Source organism: Batrachochytrium dendrobatidis (genome assembly GCF_000203795.2).
Source record: "Batrachochytrium dendrobatidis JAM81 unplaced genomic scaffold BATDEscaffold_3, whole genome shotgun sequence".
Classification (NCBI taxonomy): Eukaryota; Fungi; Chytridiomycota; class Chytridiomycetes; order Rhizophydiales; genus Batrachochytrium; species Batrachochytrium dendrobatidis.
The window spans coordinates 83,112-101,781 of record NW_006281101.1 but is presented as its reverse complement, the minus strand read 5'-3'; the positions used below and the strand labels follow the sequence as shown (position 1 = coordinate 101,781).

At 41.0% G+C, this 18,670-nt stretch overlaps 3 protein-coding genes across 3 annotated transcripts; 1 reads left to right on the top strand and 2 right to left on the bottom strand.

The window, feature by feature from the left end:
* Positions 1–22: 22 nt before the first annotated feature.
* On the bottom strand, positions 23–1,673 carry BATDEDRAFT_87209 (uncharacterized protein; the record flags this gene model as incomplete). The annotated part of the gene is made up of 6 exons (XM_006677433.1): positions 23–578; positions 642–700; positions 763–966; positions 1,042–1,055; positions 1,128–1,225; positions 1,519–1,673. The coding sequence occupies 6 exons, from the start codon at positions 1,671–1,673 to the stop codon at positions 23–25; spliced, it is 1,086 nt and encodes a 361-aa protein (XP_006677496.1).
* Positions 1,674–6,983: 5,310 nt separating this feature from the next.
* Positions 6,984–7,635, top strand: BATDEDRAFT_36675 (uncharacterized protein). Its single transcript, XM_006677393.1, has one exon. It carries the CDS (start codon positions 7,023–7,025, stop codon positions 7,611–7,613), a length of 591 nt encoding a protein of 196 aa, XP_006677456.1. The 5' UTR covers positions 6,984–7,022; the 3' UTR covers positions 7,614–7,635.
* A 158-nt stretch (positions 7,636–7,793) lies between these two features.
* BATDEDRAFT_34519 (uncharacterized protein) lies at positions 7,794–18,340 on the bottom strand (the record flags this gene model as incomplete). The annotated part of the gene is made up of 5 exons (XM_006677329.1): positions 7,794–8,259; positions 8,339–16,514; positions 16,582–17,506; positions 17,644–17,790; positions 18,290–18,340. The coding sequence occupies 5 exons, from the start codon at positions 18,338–18,340 to the stop codon at positions 7,920–7,922; spliced, it is 9,639 nt and encodes a 3,212-aa protein (XP_006677392.1). The 3' UTR covers positions 7,794–7,919.
* Between the last annotated feature and the right edge of the window lie 330 nt (positions 18,341–18,670).

The following is an 18,670-nucleotide window of genomic DNA, read 5'->3' as shown; positions in this document are numbered from 1 at the left end:
AATGCTGAGAAATATGCCAAGGTCATTTACGTTTGCTAATTTTGACCATGAGTCCCTTTTTGAATCCATGAGTTATAGAGGTGAAGCGCTCCAGCTTTTGATTAGGCACCAGCTCAAACTGGAATTCACGCAGTAAATGAATCATCACCACTTTGATTTCAACCATGGCCATCTTTTGCCCAATACATTTAAACGCACCGTCACCAAATGGCAAAAAAGTGCCAGGGACGCATGGCTCAGCCCATCGGTCTGGATTGAAACGTAGTGGGTCTTTCCAATACCTTTCATCGCGATGGATATCAGCAATACGAAGCATGAATTGGGTCCCTGCTTTAAATTCATATCCCATGAGTTGTATGTCATTGGTAGAAACACGCATCACATTCTGTAAAACAGAGTCGAGTCGTTGAGCTTCTTTAATCACCCAGTCAAGGTATTCGAAATGCATTATGTTTTCCATGTCAATGTCTTTGTCGAGCTTGGAATATATCTCGCAAATGTCTGTAACCAATTTGGTTTGAATCTCTGGGTGAATACACAGCTGAAAAATAATAAATGTCATTGTACTGGCTGTTGTACTAAACGGTAGTTAGTATATTTCTACATGAATTATAAATCGGATTCAATGACAGTCGACTCACTCGTAGCCTGCAATAATAAAACCAATAATTTCACTAATAATCTCTTCCTCGGATAGTACCTATCATTGTATAATGTCAATAACATTCGAATCTTTCACATTAAATATTTCGTAATACTTACCAGATCTCCTGTGCGACTGTTTAGCAGTCTTTCGAGTACATCCATATGCAGTGGATCTTTGCTGAGCTCTGATTCACAAGATGCGTCTCTTTCATCAATGACCTTTTTTACAGTCAATCTCATATAGTCTGCCGTTTCACGAAGTGCTGGGGAATTGTCGGCAATATTTGCATAGCTCCAAAAGATTTTTGGTAGAAGCACACGCTGGTATAATCAATTGAAAGAGCATAGTCAGATTAAAGTGATAAACCCAAAAACACAATACATTTGAAAGCTTACTTTTTGAAGAAGTACTAGGAGTTTTTCAAATAGTTTGTAGCCCTATTCATCCAGCCATTAACGACTGTATTTAGTAAAATGCTTACAAATAGTGTACATTTTTATAGCATAGCGAACCTTTTCGTTGTTTCCAGATACTGTTTGCTTGACTGCATTAAACTCGTATTTGAATGCGACTTTTCCACTATATCAAACATTTGCTTGTTAGCATCCAACTGGATTGATTTAAATATCATGAATAAGCGTGTAACCTGCATTATATCCAGAGATAAAGATATCATATAGCAGTGAATGTCGATAATACAGCTTTTGGACGAATCGGCTTGAATAAAATTGTTTATAACAGTGGATATAACAGCAGCAGTTTCTTTTGATGCATGGACAGCTAGTCTCAGATGTGGCAAACTAAATGAAGATTGCAGCAATTTACGATGCTTTTTCCACAGTGGTCCACCAGGTAGAATAAAAAGAGCATACTGGAACAGAGATTTTGCAGCCCTAAAACCACTATCGGGACGAATAATATCTGTCGAGTTTTGGAAAATACTTTGAACAGCTTTGGCATCACAAACAACTACAGAATCGATCCCTAAAGATGGCAGTATCCAAATGGGACCGTACTTTTTCCTCATGGCTGCTAAATACAGATGCGTTTGATGGTTTTTTAAAAACCTATTGATCAACCGATATGACGGTTCAATTCCAAGATTGGCTTATTAATGACTATACGCATTCAGATCCCCAACTGAAGTAAAGGAATGCTTACATTAAAAGAATAGGAAACTGTCCAACAATAGGCCATGCATATGGACCAGGTAAACCATTGAGGGGCTTTGAGAGATGCCTCCAACATGCCAATCCAAAGCAAACAAGTACTGGAGCGATCAAATACACTGACGGACAATATTTCTTTTCCATAAATCCAAAATAGAGTGAGATTGATGGCATAGTGAATGGTATAACGCTCATAATTGTGGTAAACATTGGTGCTAACAACGATGGTGTTTTGTCCAGAAAGGCGAGTATTTATAGAATATTATAGTCATATTTGCGTAAAATAGAACACCAAAAAGAGTGTCAAAGCATCTAATAAGCATCTAGTTTTATGAAATGATTCTCACAGATTTATTGGACAACATTGTCGAGTCCTTGACAGAGTTGATTGGTAACTATTCATTTTTGTATAAAAAACTGAACGGATATTCAAAGCAGCGTTCACATCACGGTTCCAATAAATCGCACGTCCTTATACTCGTTCAATCTCCAACTCTCCTTTGATTCAAACCGATCATTACCAGTAAACATTGAATGAAGACAGCTGTTGCACTCCAGAGACATGCAATCGTTGTTTCTTGGAATAGACTGCAAACAGACGAGCTTTTAGGATACTGCAAACAAAAAAAGTTTATTCGAAAAGCAATCTCGGCTGAAAGACTATAGTTTGATTGTATAATGGCCGTTGTGTTTATTGGGCAAGCAGTCGATTTGCAATAGGAAATCCGGATATTTAACCATTGCTTATTTCAGAGTTTATAGGAACTCTCATAGCCCCTCATGTTTGAAAGTGCATTACAAGTAGAATGTCCGAGTTATAAATAAACGCATTGCTTTGGATTTTTATTAAAAGCTAAACTCATCGAGGGTACTGGCATTATGCTCGGTCATTTCAACAATCACAATTGTTGTGATTGCATTGGTGAACCAATCGATTCACAATTGGATGGTTAAATTAGTAAAGACTGCAAAACTGTAAACCAACTCCAATACTATCAGTCCTGATGGGGTTTGAATGGCTAAAGGACTCGTCTAATGGTTATGGGGATATTGATTGTATTGTCATTTTTGGTCTTGGTTCTATACATTTTGAGATCTGGAATTAGACTTGACCCTTACTCATTTGCCAGGAGACTGGATCAAAATAGACTGGCTTTGGATAATATATACCCAAAAGGCTGTGCCTTGCTATTTAACCAGTCTACACAATTAGTGATGTCACAAGTGTTGAAATGGTCTCAGCTACTTATTATCCAATGCATCTTCCCAAACGATTTATAGCCATGCTCACGCAAAACAAAACACTTTATCTTGCATTGATTCATTCATTGCAATCCAAATATTGAATTCGACTATTCTGATATTGTCAAAATTCTGCAACTAATATGTTTGTACTCTAATTCAAGAAAACAGAGATTGCACGATTTGGAAATACAACAGTTGTTTACATGTAGTAGCCGGGAGAAAGACCAAGACGTAATGCATGAGACTAGTAGTTCATTATACCGAGTCTTGTTTAGTATCACATTTACATAAATACAGCTGTAGATTGGCAAAAGTAATGTGCTTTCTTTGAATCTATGCTATTATAACATACGCGGAAAAACACAAGTGCATGCTGAAAGCTTTACCCACTCAAATAAGCTTATCCCACTCATAGATCATCCAAAGGAACTGCAACTGGGGATGGTTACCCCATCAAGCCATTGCAAAGACTAAGCATTTACTTGATTCAAAAGTCACTCGGCAATATGTCCACGCCAGGTTGTTTGAAATCCAGGAAAGCAAGGGCTAGTAACAGGTCTTGACATTTAGCAGCTCAACTGCCAAGACCCAACTATGTGCTGATTCAATGGCTAATATGTAAATGGACATGGAATGGTGAATCAACTTGGAAGGGATGGCGTGGAAATAGGTCGATTTTAGTTGGTCTAAATAGTAACAGCAGTTGTACAGGTGCCATCAGGATTTTTCAACCAGATCTACACATTATATCCAAAGCTCATTTGGCATCTCGTCATTTTTTCAAAAAGAGCAAGCTTCGCTCATGTCAGCAGCAGAGCAGAAAGGTAGAGAATTAGCGGCGTTTGGCTTCTACAAAACTGGCGCGTCTTTAGCTGTAGCTTCAGATCTGGCGGGACCATTCGCAGCCACAAACTACACGATTAGTGTATACAAGGTTTACTCCGCTTTCAGCCCCGCTCAGCACACCCAACCGCACCCACAAACAGAAAATTAGTTCAAGCCCCGCTCGGTTATATGTCTGCTTTCTATACACTTTATCCCCTCGTCATATTTTGTTAAACCCCCTTTCGTATCGGTTAACCCTGTTTCAATTCATCTAGCCTAAAATAGCCATTTCAATACTGCACCACCTCCTTTACTTGAAGCAAGTATCTTTTCTCGTCAAATTAACACTAATTCTATTTGCTTATTGACTCCAACTACGCCCGTCAATTCCACACTAAATCCAATTTAAATCCAATTCAAGCTTTGATTTTGACTGAATCTTACCCCTTGCTAAGTTTGCAGCTTTCCCTCATTGCACTTGTTGGCAAGATATTCCCAAGATCCATTTTACACATATAGGCGTGCAGGTTTGCATCAGCTTCAAGTATACCAGATACTCTTGTTCATTTAAAAATAATGCTGGCTACATTTCATCCAATTACTGCGCAGTTAAATACAACTAATTCAGATGCTGGCGTAGATGGTAAGAAACTTTTTTGCCATCTTGTTTTTATATACTGTGTTTGATATCAATTATAAAGGGTGTCGGCGCCATTGCAAGTGATGCGGCTATGTGTCGAGTACATTCAAATCCACCTTGAATATGCCATAGAAATGCTATCGAGATGCTACTTTCCCTTGTTCATCTTCATTGTAATTTAAGCATATGACAAGATCTGCCTTGATCGCCCATTACACAAATGACATTCGTGCCCATCAGATTAACAGTGTTCTCTGATGTTAATCCACAGGTCAAAGGCTTGGTTCAGCCCATCTGTCTGCACAAATGGCAAGAGACGACCGTTCTCCACTGTTCAAACTCAAAGCAAAGGTCAGAAAATTGACTCCGTTGACAATGCCATTGCAGCAACCTCGCGAGCAAATGAATTTAAAGTTGGAAAACGGCTTTGACGAGCAAAATCATTTACATCAGCTGTCACAAAGTTTCACTGCGCACCCAGGCGGAGGAAACTCATCTTTAATAGAAGAAGGCATGTACGATTCTTTGCATGGAAGTGGCATGGCCATGTCCAGAACTGCTCAAAGAATAATACCATCGAGTTACAACTCGTATGAATCTGGTAGTGTGTCGGCTATTGAGCTTAACGAAAATCGTGGCCCAGTAAACTTTTTGTTTATGCACGAACCACTATCGGATATGCAATTGCCATCTCAGCAAAATTTGAATTATCAGCTGCAGCAACAGCACCCACTTTTGATGCAACAACATACCCAGATGCAACATCACCTTATGCCTGCGTACTCTGCAAATAATCATAATCTTCATTCTTTTAATTCTGAATTCGACTTTAGAGCCCCACTGTCTGCATCTGGCCAGGCTATATTCGCTGATGGTGGAAACTTGACTCCTTCTACTATGAATCCCAACTCTTCAGCATTTAATTTTACCACGACTAATACCCATCATCCAGTTAACATGCTGTCTTCCACTGCAAATTGGCTGACTGCAACCACTCGAACATCCATGTTAAATGGAGGTCGAGTAGATGCCGCGTCAATCGGATCAGGCTTGCAAATCTCAGCACCTGTTTCCATTACTCCATATACGCTATGCAAACCGACCTTGCCTCGCGGACCAGTTTCGTACATACCTGCCGTATCTTTAAAAGAAGGCCATAATTCTACTTCATCTCTTGTTTCATCTGTAGCCAAGTCTATTCCAGCAGTGACCCGCCATTTTCTTCACCATTCAGCTTCTAATCCGCAGCACAGTTTTATTCACAGTCCACTTATTCAGCAAGATTCCTCTCGATACCAGAAGGACTCGAATGAGTTGAGCCTAAATCAGCGTGACAAGGTTCAGAACCCATATTTACGACGTGGCTCAAACTCGCTCTCTGCCAACTCTGCACTGTGCTCTGATTTAGAGTATTACGAACCTACCGTTCATGATTTGGCCGCTAATACCGACTCTTTATCTCTGGATAATAAATTTAATGGATATGCTATGCATAACATGCAGCATCAGACTAGTCATGGCATGATCAACTCTATGGACGGATACACTGACGATGTTGATGGAACAAGCTATGCAGGTTTGATGGACAACAATCAAACACTTGCTGGCATTTCCAATGAGGGTTCTAGCGCAAGAAATCACAATAACAATCATCGCCCAAAGAAAATACGCAAAACAGCACCTGCCGAGGTTTCTGATGAGGCTATGAGCAGTGATCCTGACTACTATGGATTTAAATCTGAAAGCAGTCGAAAACTAGATTCCCATGAATTTAATGTATATATTCTTGCATCTCTTCGTGCTGCTGGTAGAAGAGTTGACAAACTTCCTTGCGTGGATCGCAAAACACTTAATTTCTGGGCACTATACCATGGTATGTGTTGGTAATATTAGTAGTGGATGCAAAATGACTAGACTAACCTTGACACTACCTGTATGTTTATTCATTTTATTTCTACTATGCTTGATAGCCGTTCTTGATCTTGGAGGATACAAGGTGGTGACTATTCAACGTAAATGGAAGCGTGTAGCCGATTTGCTCAAGTTGAGGAAATCTTTGACAAGCTCGTCGTTCACGTTGCGCACGTATTACGAATATTTTCTCGGCGCGTATGATGAGCATGTGCTGGCTGCAACGGTTGGTGCCAACACGCAAGGTGCTGTTGCACAGAGCAATAAACAAGTATTAGGTGCACCTGCCGAGTCACCTTCATCTAAGCAACTGGAGAAACCTTTAGTTCAGCTCAAGCAATCGTCTTCCCAGTTGCAACAAGAAACTCGTCAACAACCACAGTTGCATACCGTCAAAGATAATGAGATTGAACGGAGTAGAATATCATCACAATGTGAGCAGATTGCATACACTGATTTTGGTCCAATGGAACTTGTGACTGCATCTCCGTTTACATCATTCACAACTACAACACCAAATATGCAGTACGCCAATCCACCCACCATTCTCCCAGAAGTGCTTACTCAAATCCTGCAACCTCACCATATGGATCTCGTACAAACATCCAGTCAGCTTCGACTGGCGAGTGCTGAATTAGCATCAACTACTCCATTAATATCGCATGCTGTTCTTGATCCAGCCTATTCAAATACATCGCAGCACAGTTTATTGACCACGTCGACCGCAACGACATTGCATGATCCAATAGGCACACCCAGACTTTTAACAGATATGATTGGAACAACAACGCCTATAAAACAGCCTATGCTGGGTATGTTTCAGTTTGAAGACTTGATAACAAAACCAGAATGGACATGCCAGTCTTTATCCGATACTACCAAATTGACAAACCACTTTGATTCAGATTCAGTATCTGATTACCGTACTCCGGTCTCATCGTTTGGAGCACTTGATTCATCAGTCTGTGTTTCAAACGAAACCACCGCACTTGGAACTTTGCTTCCTTGTTTATCAACAACAGAGACTCAACCCATAGAGGATATGGATACCAAGCATGCGTTGGAAGCTTGTTTAACGTCCAATACTGAATTTAATTTTAATGATTCCCAAACAGATATGATTAATCTAGAAATTCCCAGTAATACAGATTATGCGTCTCTATTTACATTGATGTAAAAACAGATGCATGCCTTTTCGGAATACCGTTTTGATATTGATTTCAAACTTTTCATTTATTATTTGATACTTGCGTTTTTTACTTGAATATATTTATGTTGGACCCTTTGTTTATAGTTGCATATTTTTGGATTGTGGTTGATATTAATGCCAGATTTTGCATTTAGAAATTGTTGAAGTCCATTTCAATATTTTTCAATATATTCAGTGTTGAATTTGTAAATCTCAGACAAAATGACAGTGAGGGGTGGAAAGAGTATCTATAGGGGAAAGGTGGAGTATCTATATAAAGGTGAGTTTCAAAATTTAGAACGACGCAGTCTTGTCAATCAAATTGATGATTTCACATAAAGCCATAACACGTCGCATTTTTGTAATCTTTGACAATTGCTGCTCAGGACTAAGTGCAGTAAGCAGTCCAGTCAGTCCATTACGTCCAATGATATCGCCCAAATCCTCTGCTTGGTTGAGTGAAAAATGTGAAGAAGAAATAGGCTGGATAGCAATGTTGGTCGACTGGGGTCCTTGGCGCTCAAGGCCAGAGTGAGTGGCCATGGATTGGAAAATTGCATGAACAAGGTAGCTTAGTTGTGGCGACTTGGTCGTTAGCATAATGTTGGAGAGTCGTGAAATGAGGCGCACATATCTAAATAATAGCAAAAATTCAAGATCTACCATGAGTCACTGGAATATATTTGAATTATAAAGCAACATGCTATACTTACAATGGATAAAACACCGTGGGCGATTGGCATGCAATAGCAGCAAGCAACCGGTAAATCTGCAACATCTCGGGTTCAAACTCGCTTGCCTGAAGCAAGACCTGCAACAGTCCAAGCATGAGTGCCGACACCGTAGGATCGTCCAACGGTACCATTTTAAGCAGTCGATTACGCCAAGTCGGTCCACCATAAATAAGATTATCGCTGCCATTTCCAATAGCATTTGCTTTACCAACTGCAGAAAAGGCTGAAACAGGTTGCTGTATACCCGATAGAAATTCTTCAGATCCGCCTGAATCGTCAATTTCCCCTTGAGAGTCGCCATCGTTTTCATATCTAGTAATACCTGCCAAAGACAAGAGCGCATCCGGTCGTTCAGAGGTGGGTAAAAGTGCAATCACGTATCCCAAGGAGTCTTTTGCAAAGTTGTTTGCTTTGGCGTCATGGGACGGTGGAAACGCTGGGTCGCCAGTGGTGGATTTGGATGCATGTATAGTATCCGACTGAACAGATGACATTTGCAGCAGCATGCTTAAAACTTTAGTTGTACGTTGCTTAAGCGCTGGATTGCAAATACCCTTGAGCAGTGTACCGGCAATTGAAAAGGAAAGATATTCGCCAAAATAAATCTGTGTTTCGTGATCGAGTTTTACAGCTTCTTCATGAATCAGCACACGACCATTAAGCAACATCTTGGTGAGCGTAGTTCCTCGCAGTTTGGGGTTTTCTTCAACTAATCGCAAAACTACATTCAAGAGATCTAGTCCGCTATGGAAAAATGGAATATATCCAACTTGAACAAGTCCAATGCCTAGCCAAAACAGTGGTACAATAATATGCTCGTGAGCAGGCGCACTATATAGCGAATTGCATAAACACATGACGACACTTTGCACCAAATGCGGTTTGTTGTCCTCAAACCGAAGTAAAGCTGACCGCAAAGCAACTAGTGTTTGATATAGTAAATCACTATCAAATCCTTCTTTTGCCAGTGATCCAATCATAATGAATGAACGAGTTTGTGCCGTAAAATTGTCTTCAAAGGCTGATCGTGCAGCAAGTGAGATCCACCTGGTTTTCCATGTGGCACAGACTTCCACCGATGAGGCTCCATAGGAAACAATATCAATCAAGGTGCTGACAAAGAAATCAATGTCAGGAAGAGCCAAGTCACGCACGAGTTCACCTTGAACTGTTTCACTGTTGAATACAAATGCAGGAGTGATGAAATGACGAAATTGATCTGGTCGAATACGACCAAAAGATGTGCTAGACTGCATAGTAGACGAAATATGCTGAGTGGATAACCCAAATAATCTTGCATATTTAGGATCGTGGAATTTATCCAAGGCCACATGCAATCCAGAGATACTCGTTTCGCTTCGTCCAGCGCTGCTTAATAAAATTTGCAAGGTGTTCATAATGATTCCATGAATAGTACGGCGAAGAATCGGTGACCCAAGTCCAACCACCAACGTAAGTGCATGAAACAGGTCCGCAATATACAGTTGAAGACACAGTTTATCATCAAATGACAGCATAAGAACAAATCGTAGTAGAACTTGCACAAGAGGCCATGCTGTATGATCAACAATCGAGGTACGGGGTTTGATGGCGGTAGATGTTAAAGCCTGTCTAAGAGCTTTGATAATTAATCCTGCAACAATATGACCATTTCGTGCCGCAAGAGTGATCAGGGTATTTGCCAACACTTCCGTTTCACTAGCGCCAAATGGTAACTGCTTCGCCGTGTCAATAAACAGATCAATGATAAATGGTATCAAGAGCTCGTGTTGTCCAAGAACACTCCATATATACGTTTGGATTGCTAAAAAATTCTCTCGCTCCTTCAATGTAAGATGGATCAACGATGTCAAGACTTGAATGACTTTGTTGCGGGACTCTGTCACTTGAGCAGGGCTTTGAATTGAATCAGTGGGTGTAAGGTATACAACTAAATTAGGTAACCAGGGCAAAATGTAGTTTAGCATATGCATCTGAAGTTCTCGACTGATACGTGAATATCCTAAAAGTCCTTCAGCGACAAACTCGAATGTCAATGCAATTTCAGATTTTGCAAGAGCCGTACTAATGTCCTGTACAAATCGATGCGAGTTGAACGGAATCGCAAGCCCTTTGGTGCTGTGGAGGTGTACACCAGCATTGAACCCAAATCCATTTACAATCGCACAGAGGAGATCGTAGCTAGCAACACGAAGAGCAGGCTCCTCACTGCACAGATTCAAAAAAGCAATATTCAACAAGGTTCCAGGCAAATCGCGTGGTGACACATTCCGTTCGTCAGCATTAACGGGTGGTCTAGACAGCTGGAACCGAGCAACAGCTGACCTCAATACTTGCAAAATCGTATCTCTTCTTGGTGAAGACAAGTAAATGATTGTGGCATTTCCTGTTTGCATAGTATTGACCGTTCCGTGCTTTTCGTGAAACTTGACGTAAAACTCTGTATCGCTATTCTTGGGATCAGTACAAGACACGCCAACATCGCGAATATCCGACACATGAAAAATATCAACAATAGGAGGTTGCAAGCCCATAAGCTCCTGTTTTTTTGCCATGAGCAAAATCAACACACTTTGTGAAATAGACAACGTCACTCCAATCGATGATCCCTTGAATAGATGCACCTGAGTCTGCGTGAATGTGGTCAACTCATGGTCATATATATTCAAAGTAGTTTTTGGAAGATGCAGTTTCTCCTTGGCAATAAACTCGTATAGATCCTTGATACTCGAGCAAAATACAGTTCGTTTGGCCATCCGACTATGCAACAGTCGTGGTGCGTGCTTTGCCATAACCTTAAAGTAAGTGTTGGCATGCAAAAAAAAGATTGTGTGTAGATTTTGTCTAGCCTCTATGGGGAACATCTTTTCAAGCGTATGCAAGGTCTCCAATTGCCACTGATGCTCTCGGCCAGCAAATGATAAATCAACAAGCAGATCAAAAGGCTTTGTGATTAGGTTTGCACATTGCTCAATAAGAACGTGAATGAGCATGCTCATATCAATCGATTCAGGTTGGACTTTGCAAACAATAAAGTAAAGCACAGGTCGCCCATCAATGGATGTACCAGACTCGTAAAATACACGTTGTTCTTTAACATACTTTACTACGGATGGCTTGGTTGGAAGTGCAGCTTGACGGCGCATGAATTCTTGCAATGCTTTGCTTGTGTTTGACCTGGTTGATGCATCTTTAGGCATAAGTTCCAAATGACCCGATTCTGAAATCGATCCGTTGCGCAAGTGACCCCCAGTCGCTCCCTTGAACACAATGGTATCTGAAATCAGAGGTGCAGGCCCTAGTTGTGCCAAAATAATCGATAACTGATCCAGAGCAGCTTTTTTCAAATTAGGACTACCGCCAACACCTGAAATAGTATGCGGGGCTAGTATTTCCAATGATGACATCCTGGTATTAATTGCCAGCGGTCCGTTCAAATCATCCACAGACCCATTGTCATCTCCACAAGACTCTGTTTCAAGTACTCCCGAAAGACTAAAATGCTTCCCTCCTCTAAATGTGCCATACTTGCTCACATTAGGAATGGACTGACTCTCTACAACACTTGTGGTGACTGATCGCTCCATCTTGGTGTAGTAATTTTCCAGCTGTCTGTGAAGAACAACAGCACGCGCAGTAAGCTCTTCAGTTTGAACAGCAATTGCAAGATCATCAATGGACCGATCTGGTGATACAGATGTAGATATCTCGGACAAGAATGCACGAACTGCATCTTGATTGGTCTCTAATAGTCCATTGAGACTGATCATAAAAGCTTCCTTTGCGCCAAACAAGACACAATTGGCCAAATTTTGCACAACTTTTGTTATAAGAATCAAACCACGCCGCAGTTCCTTTTGGTGAATAGGTGTGCGTGTAAGATTATGGGCTTCTGGTGCAACAATAGCGGGACAAATAAATCGCAAAAACACAAAAGCTCCTACGCCCAAAAGTCCAGCACTTGGAAATTTGCTTGTAACCGATTCTGATACCTTGGCACAAATAAGTCTCAGCTTGACAGGAAAATGTGCTACATTGCCAAAGATGTTGGTCAAAAAGTCTTGAGTGACAGATCGGAGATTCGACATGTTGGTCGAGAGATTTTCGCCTTGGTCTACTCTTGATGGATCAATTTCAAATGACAAGGGTGGGTTCATCTCTGATAGAGTACGAATAATTGGCCTAAGAGTAACATACAAAAAGTCTTGCGCTTCATTACGGGCATACAGCGTCAATAATTTTGTTGCAATACTATTTCTTCGAAAAATTCCGGCAGCAACGTCCGTGTGCTGAATTTCGTCCTCGATCACTGTAGATATCAACTTGGAAGCTTTGCCAAACTTTTCAAAAATATCCAGTAAAGCAGTTGCAATATCATCAATGTCATTGGACGAGGTAACATCACAGAGCGTGAGTACAATAGCCAACTCGTCATCTGTAAGTAATTCCAACAGTTTGGTGTACTTGTTATCATGCCATTCGCCATTAAGTAGCCCAGAAACACTGCCTCCATCAAGAATATTTGCCAATACGTGCATAAAAGCAGCGCGTGTCTTGGTATCATCGTAGTATGCAATGGACAAGGAATACTTTAGTCCAGCCTTGATATTTGCAGAGATTAAATTTGACAAGGCAAGAATTGTGTTATCCTTTAAAAGACTCAAATGCTGTGCGCTTTCCTTGGACTTGTTGATCAGAATTCGAAGCTCTGGTGATATCTGCTGCCGAACCGAATCTATGCCCTCTACAACTTTACATGTTTGCAATACCTTGAGGAAAAATGTCAGATTGGTTGAAAACAGTTTTGATTTGGCATTGTTTTCCTCGTCATCATCAGTCTCAATCAAAACACCGTTGGATTCGTTGACAGGAACTAATGGAAGACCATCCAAAAGTGACACAATGGCCATTATCGTCATGCCATCCAGCTCTGCATTGATCTTCATCATACCCTCAGCCATCTGCATTGGCTGGTGCTGACTTTGATCACTAGTTTTGATACTAAATTCAGAGTTCCATTCCAAAAGTACCTGCACCATATGGTTTCTAAACAGCACATCCTGTTTGATGCCAACAGTGCCCCGACGTTGATGAAGATGCTCCAACAGCTGGCAAATACGGATCTTGATACGCGTGGCAGATAAAGCCTGTGAGGGTACTATTGCCATACGGTTTACAAACTTTGCCAAGTGGATAATGATCCAAGCAAAATCAATGGAGTAGAGTGATAACTGTACAGCAGAAGACAGAGTGCCCGTCTCACCTGCTCCAGAGTTTTCACTGTAGAGATCTTCAGATCGATCTAGCACTGATCGCGTAATGATTACAATTGTTTCAATAAGAATAACGTTTCGCTCCGAGCATATGTCCTGTGCACCAGTAGAAAAAATGCTTGTCAAAGATCGCTCAAAATACATGAATAAAATTGCATAAAGCCCGCCAGATGCTTCTGTGGCTAGCAACTCGCGAACAGTATCTCGAATCACTGGACCTGTGTGTATCATCAACTCGACAAGTTCACGCACAAACCGCTCAACAGTTTGCTTTGCACGGCTGTATGACACTGTGAGTTGAGAGTTGACTGACGTTCCCCAGTTGATGGCAGCAAGAGATTCTGCTTGGGCCGAATTCGAATCTGAAAAAGCATTGCCAAATGCCAAAGAGTTTGGTTGCACTGGTGTGTCATCAGATGAAACCACCGAATTCAATTTGGGTTTCTCTGCAGATCCAAGAAGACTCGACACACGAGCAGGTTGAGCAGAAATCATTTGCGACTTGTTAAGTGTTAGTATTCTATCCAATCCACCAGAATGGCTACCGGAAAAAGTACTTGGGGAAGCCAACCCAACTGTCTGTGGGTTAGATGGCGCGTTGGTAGAAGGCTGTAATGAGCTGCTAGGAGAAGATGCAGCTGGAGCAAAGCTAGAGACTCCATTGCCAAGAATGTTTGCTCCGCTTGAAGGATTTACAGAAGTTGAAATAACCTGCTGGCTTGCCAAAAGACAGACATTTCCCAGTGAGCATAGAAACCCAGTATAATTGTGCCATTCAGCTTGGTCCTCGCCAATCCCAAACAACAGGTCTGAACCACTTCTTATACCTTGATTGGTACCAGTTGATCCAGGCATACCAGTACTTGTGTACTCATTTCCGACACGAATGGATCCCTTCAGTCTGGCATACCTTCCAATCTTGACCGATTCCTCTTCGTCGTCTATGTTGAGTTTTGCTGAAATCAGTTTATCACCTGGTCCAGTAAGCCCACCCGTGTTGATGGGAGAACTGATGGGTATATTCATTTTAAGAATATTCTGGGATAAAATATGCCATCGACGATATACCTCCTCCCAAGCGCCAAGGTTTCCTGGTGTGGGCCTTTCAGTTAACTGCAGTATCTTACGCAGCGCTTTTTGTTGAGCCTTGTTACCCATAATAAGAATATTTTTTTCTGAGTGGGAGCCATCAAATAAGTTTGAAAGACCGCGATACACTGCTAAATTAAGAACGATGGGAAATACAGGCATGAATCCAACAGCCGTGGCAGTCGCTGATGGCTGAAAAAATGCATTTCCTGGCAATAAAGACGCACTGCTTGTTTTTGGACCAGCCGCAGATTCTGTATTGTTTGTAAGATTTCCAATACTTGCATTTAACCAAGGCACCGTATCACCAGCACCACCAAGAGTGAGTAAATCATTTGCTTCGCCAGTAATTTCTGCTTCTTCCACAAGCCGCTGGAAGCAGACTGTAGCAACCCTAAAAACGGCTTGTTCAGGCGAGCAAATCAAAAACAGTAGTGAGATCTCCATGGATACACTTGCAGCAAATCGTTCTTGAATAGCGCAGCCAAAGGATGAAGCTATGCTGTCTTGTCTGAGTTTCAAAAACTGGTTGCGTGAAAATAGCAAATCGCAAAGAAGAGAAACAATTTCAAGCACAATATCCACGTCAATATCTGTTTGTGCGTGAATATCGAGAAGTTGGCGAGCAATAGAAAGCATAACAGCTGAACTTGTGCGCCAAAAAATTCGCATACTCAATTCAGTAGGTGCGTGCGTGTCAGAATCAAATCTCCAGTCAGGTCGACATCCATCCCAATGACTGATAAACTGCGGGTCAAAAAGCCGGAGAAGAGCCTGAGATGCAGCATTTCGAATAGCCTCCATAGGATCAAGTAAACATGCAGTAATGGCTTGCATCATGGTGAGCAATTCATCAGGGGTAATTACTGAAGTGTCACGAACAATAGCAAGCGTGGGACTGGCTCCCCAACATTGTAAAGCGTTTAAAATAATTTCAGAGCGCTCTGTTTCCTCTGCCTGCATCTTGCGCATACGGCGGTCGCGTTGGACTTTGAGAAACTGACGATAAGCTTTGACATCACCATGTTTATCTCGTCCAACATATTCCAAAAACAAATGACGAATGTAGTCAGCAAGTGCAACATCGATTGGAGGGTTCCATGGAAGCGGGGCAGTATCAGCAACTAAATTGGCACAGCTCTTCATAAACAATATACGGTATAGCGGCGGAACGCCAGGTTCAACTAGCACAGGGTATACGCTTCGCAAAGTATTAAGCGGATTGAGCTTGAATAAGGATGTCAGACATTCTGCAAGTAAATCTTCATCGATTGTGCCACCATCTTCTACGGACAATGAAATAGAGCGTAGCGGATCAAACAGTTTTTCCTTGAGCTCAGTTTCAAATGATCCAACAAGAATACGCAAGGATGCACCATCGGATTTACTAGCAAACGTGGCTGCTTTGCACAGATCGGTGTAGCATAACACAGCAGTGTCGTAACTTCTGCTCGACTTGACTGCCTTTTTTAGGCTTTCCAAAAATTGTATTTTTTTTGCAAGAGAAGCACCCGACGAGCCAGTGTTGGTATATGCAAACAAATCCTCGGCAGAAAGCAAAAGAAGTATAGTTTGAGTGGGCCAATAAAGATTCTTTTTTCTGCTCGAGTCAGCATTCACGTGTAGGAAATCAAACAGTACTTCAGGATGTCCGTCAAGATTTTTCCGACTTTGTAAAAGACTGGCAAATTCAATAGGAAAAGCCTCGATCCAATTCCAAATAGCTCGTCGTACACCTACCACTGCAACAGCCATGGCCTTTTTATGAAAAATCTTTAAATGTGGCGTGATTTCTAAATGCAAAAACCATAAAGTTAGCAATACATCTCAAGACAGTAGATTTAGATTTAAAACACTTACCAGCAAGCGCAGTTGATAGTCGGTTAATATCCAAATTGCAGCACTCCAGCATCCTTAAATCTGCCAAATTGATATCCCCCGTGTCACCTTTTGATCCGCTCATATGAGACATCATGCCACCAGCACCAGACGGATTTGAATAAAATGACGATATTTTGCTTTTTAGTCTTGCCAAAATAATTCCCCAGTTTGAAGCAGACAAATAGTAAATGACCAAAGCTGCAGTACGCTCTAGCTCAAATTCGATGCTTTCAGCATCAAGAGATTGGAGAGATAGGAGAGATTGAATAACAACTTCATCCGACATGCGCAATGGAAGAGATTTGAAAAAACTCGACAAACCAATCCGAGAAGAAATATTTCCAAATTTTTCAAATGAAGACTCCATGTTGCTAAATTGTGAATTAGCCGACACAGACGAATGAGAGTATGTGTCCAGATTGATATTAGCCATGGGTGTTTGATAGAACCTCAAAGCCTGGTCAAGTAGTAGGATAGCAGTGGGCTCGTCAAAACGAGGAGGATCAACAAGATTGTCTACAGTTGATTTCCCCTCCAAATACTGGGGTGATGCAAGATGAGATGTGCTGCCCATTGAAGAGAACTGAGAAAATGAAGGATTCGCGTTGGAATTTCCAGTATTGCGAACAGACAATTTGCTACGAAGCAATGGAGATCGATTAAATTCGAGCATTTCAGTACTCTGGGAGCTTTCAGTGTATCTCAATTTATCATGGCCCAATGCAATCATATTTGGAATCGATGTGACAGAAGAAGAAGGTTGAGATTTCTTTGCAGTATTTTGGCGATGGAGTGACCATGAACGAGCAAGACAGTTGGCAATAATTTTCAATATAATAAGCTGAGATTGGGAAGCAAGATAGGACAGTTGAGAGTTTTGGCTTGCAATCGCATGATCTTCGGTCTACAAAAACAATAGCAAAATATGCATTAAAAAGCAGTTTGAATTCCTGTTGAATTTGATAAACTGCCAGTTTGAATCTACAGTACTTGAATAGTGACCCACAAAACCCACTAGCTATGCAATCCAATTACACTTACTTTTATGATATTGTCTAGAGTACCAATTAGACCTTTGATAATATCATGAATTTTCCATGGAGCAAGCTCATATACCCAAGAAATGTTTTGAATGAAGATGGGATCCGACGATAGGAACGACAGTGACAGACCCGAAGCCACTGGCAACTACAATTAGCAGAGCTGTGTTAATTTGAACGATCCAACAGTAGCATTTTGCACTAGTGAATGCCAAACCCTGAGATTCAATTTATGCAAATGCAGCAGCATGCAGATTGAACATCATAGAACCAGCCATGACTATGGCGATATTCATCATTGAATTTATAATTGAATTCAACAGTTCAATTCATCTGGCTTTGCAGTATTCCCACATATCAGGACTAGTAAATTGCAAGCACATCAGAACTGCTATATTGACAGATTTCAAGAATCGAGTTTTAAAAGTTGTCATTCATGACAGCATTGTGATGTTCGATTCCAGAGTCAAAACTTGCCAAGAAACTAGGATTTACAGTGTTTGAATAATGCATCTGTAATAATCATTGAAGGTGTATTTACAGGCTTATCGCCATTCACATCAAGATACGCCCACAGTGTGGATTACATTCAACTATGGATTTAACCCAACAAAGTCTTGCTAAATAACAATAGTAATACGGGATACCTTGTCAGAAATCCGAGTCAGCAAAGCCAACAGCAGTCGATTATCGTTCATTGGGTTAATGGTTCCAGTTTGTCCAAGCTCGCTTCAATACCAAATCTGAGCTCTTGCAATTGTATTCACGTAAATGAAGCACTTATTTTGCAGTGATTTTCACTGTTTTGCTTTGCAAGTCGTTAATATTTGACAGAAATCAACTCGATATTCTCAATTCAATGTTCATTATAATAAAACTATGGATTTAAACCGTAATCCTTTTTTTAATAACCCTGCATTATAGGGTCATATCCAAATATTGTAATCCTGAAATTGGACTCGACTGTTTCAATATGCAATGTACTGCAGCTGTATGTGAATATTGCTTTGAGCACTCTTATTCAAGAG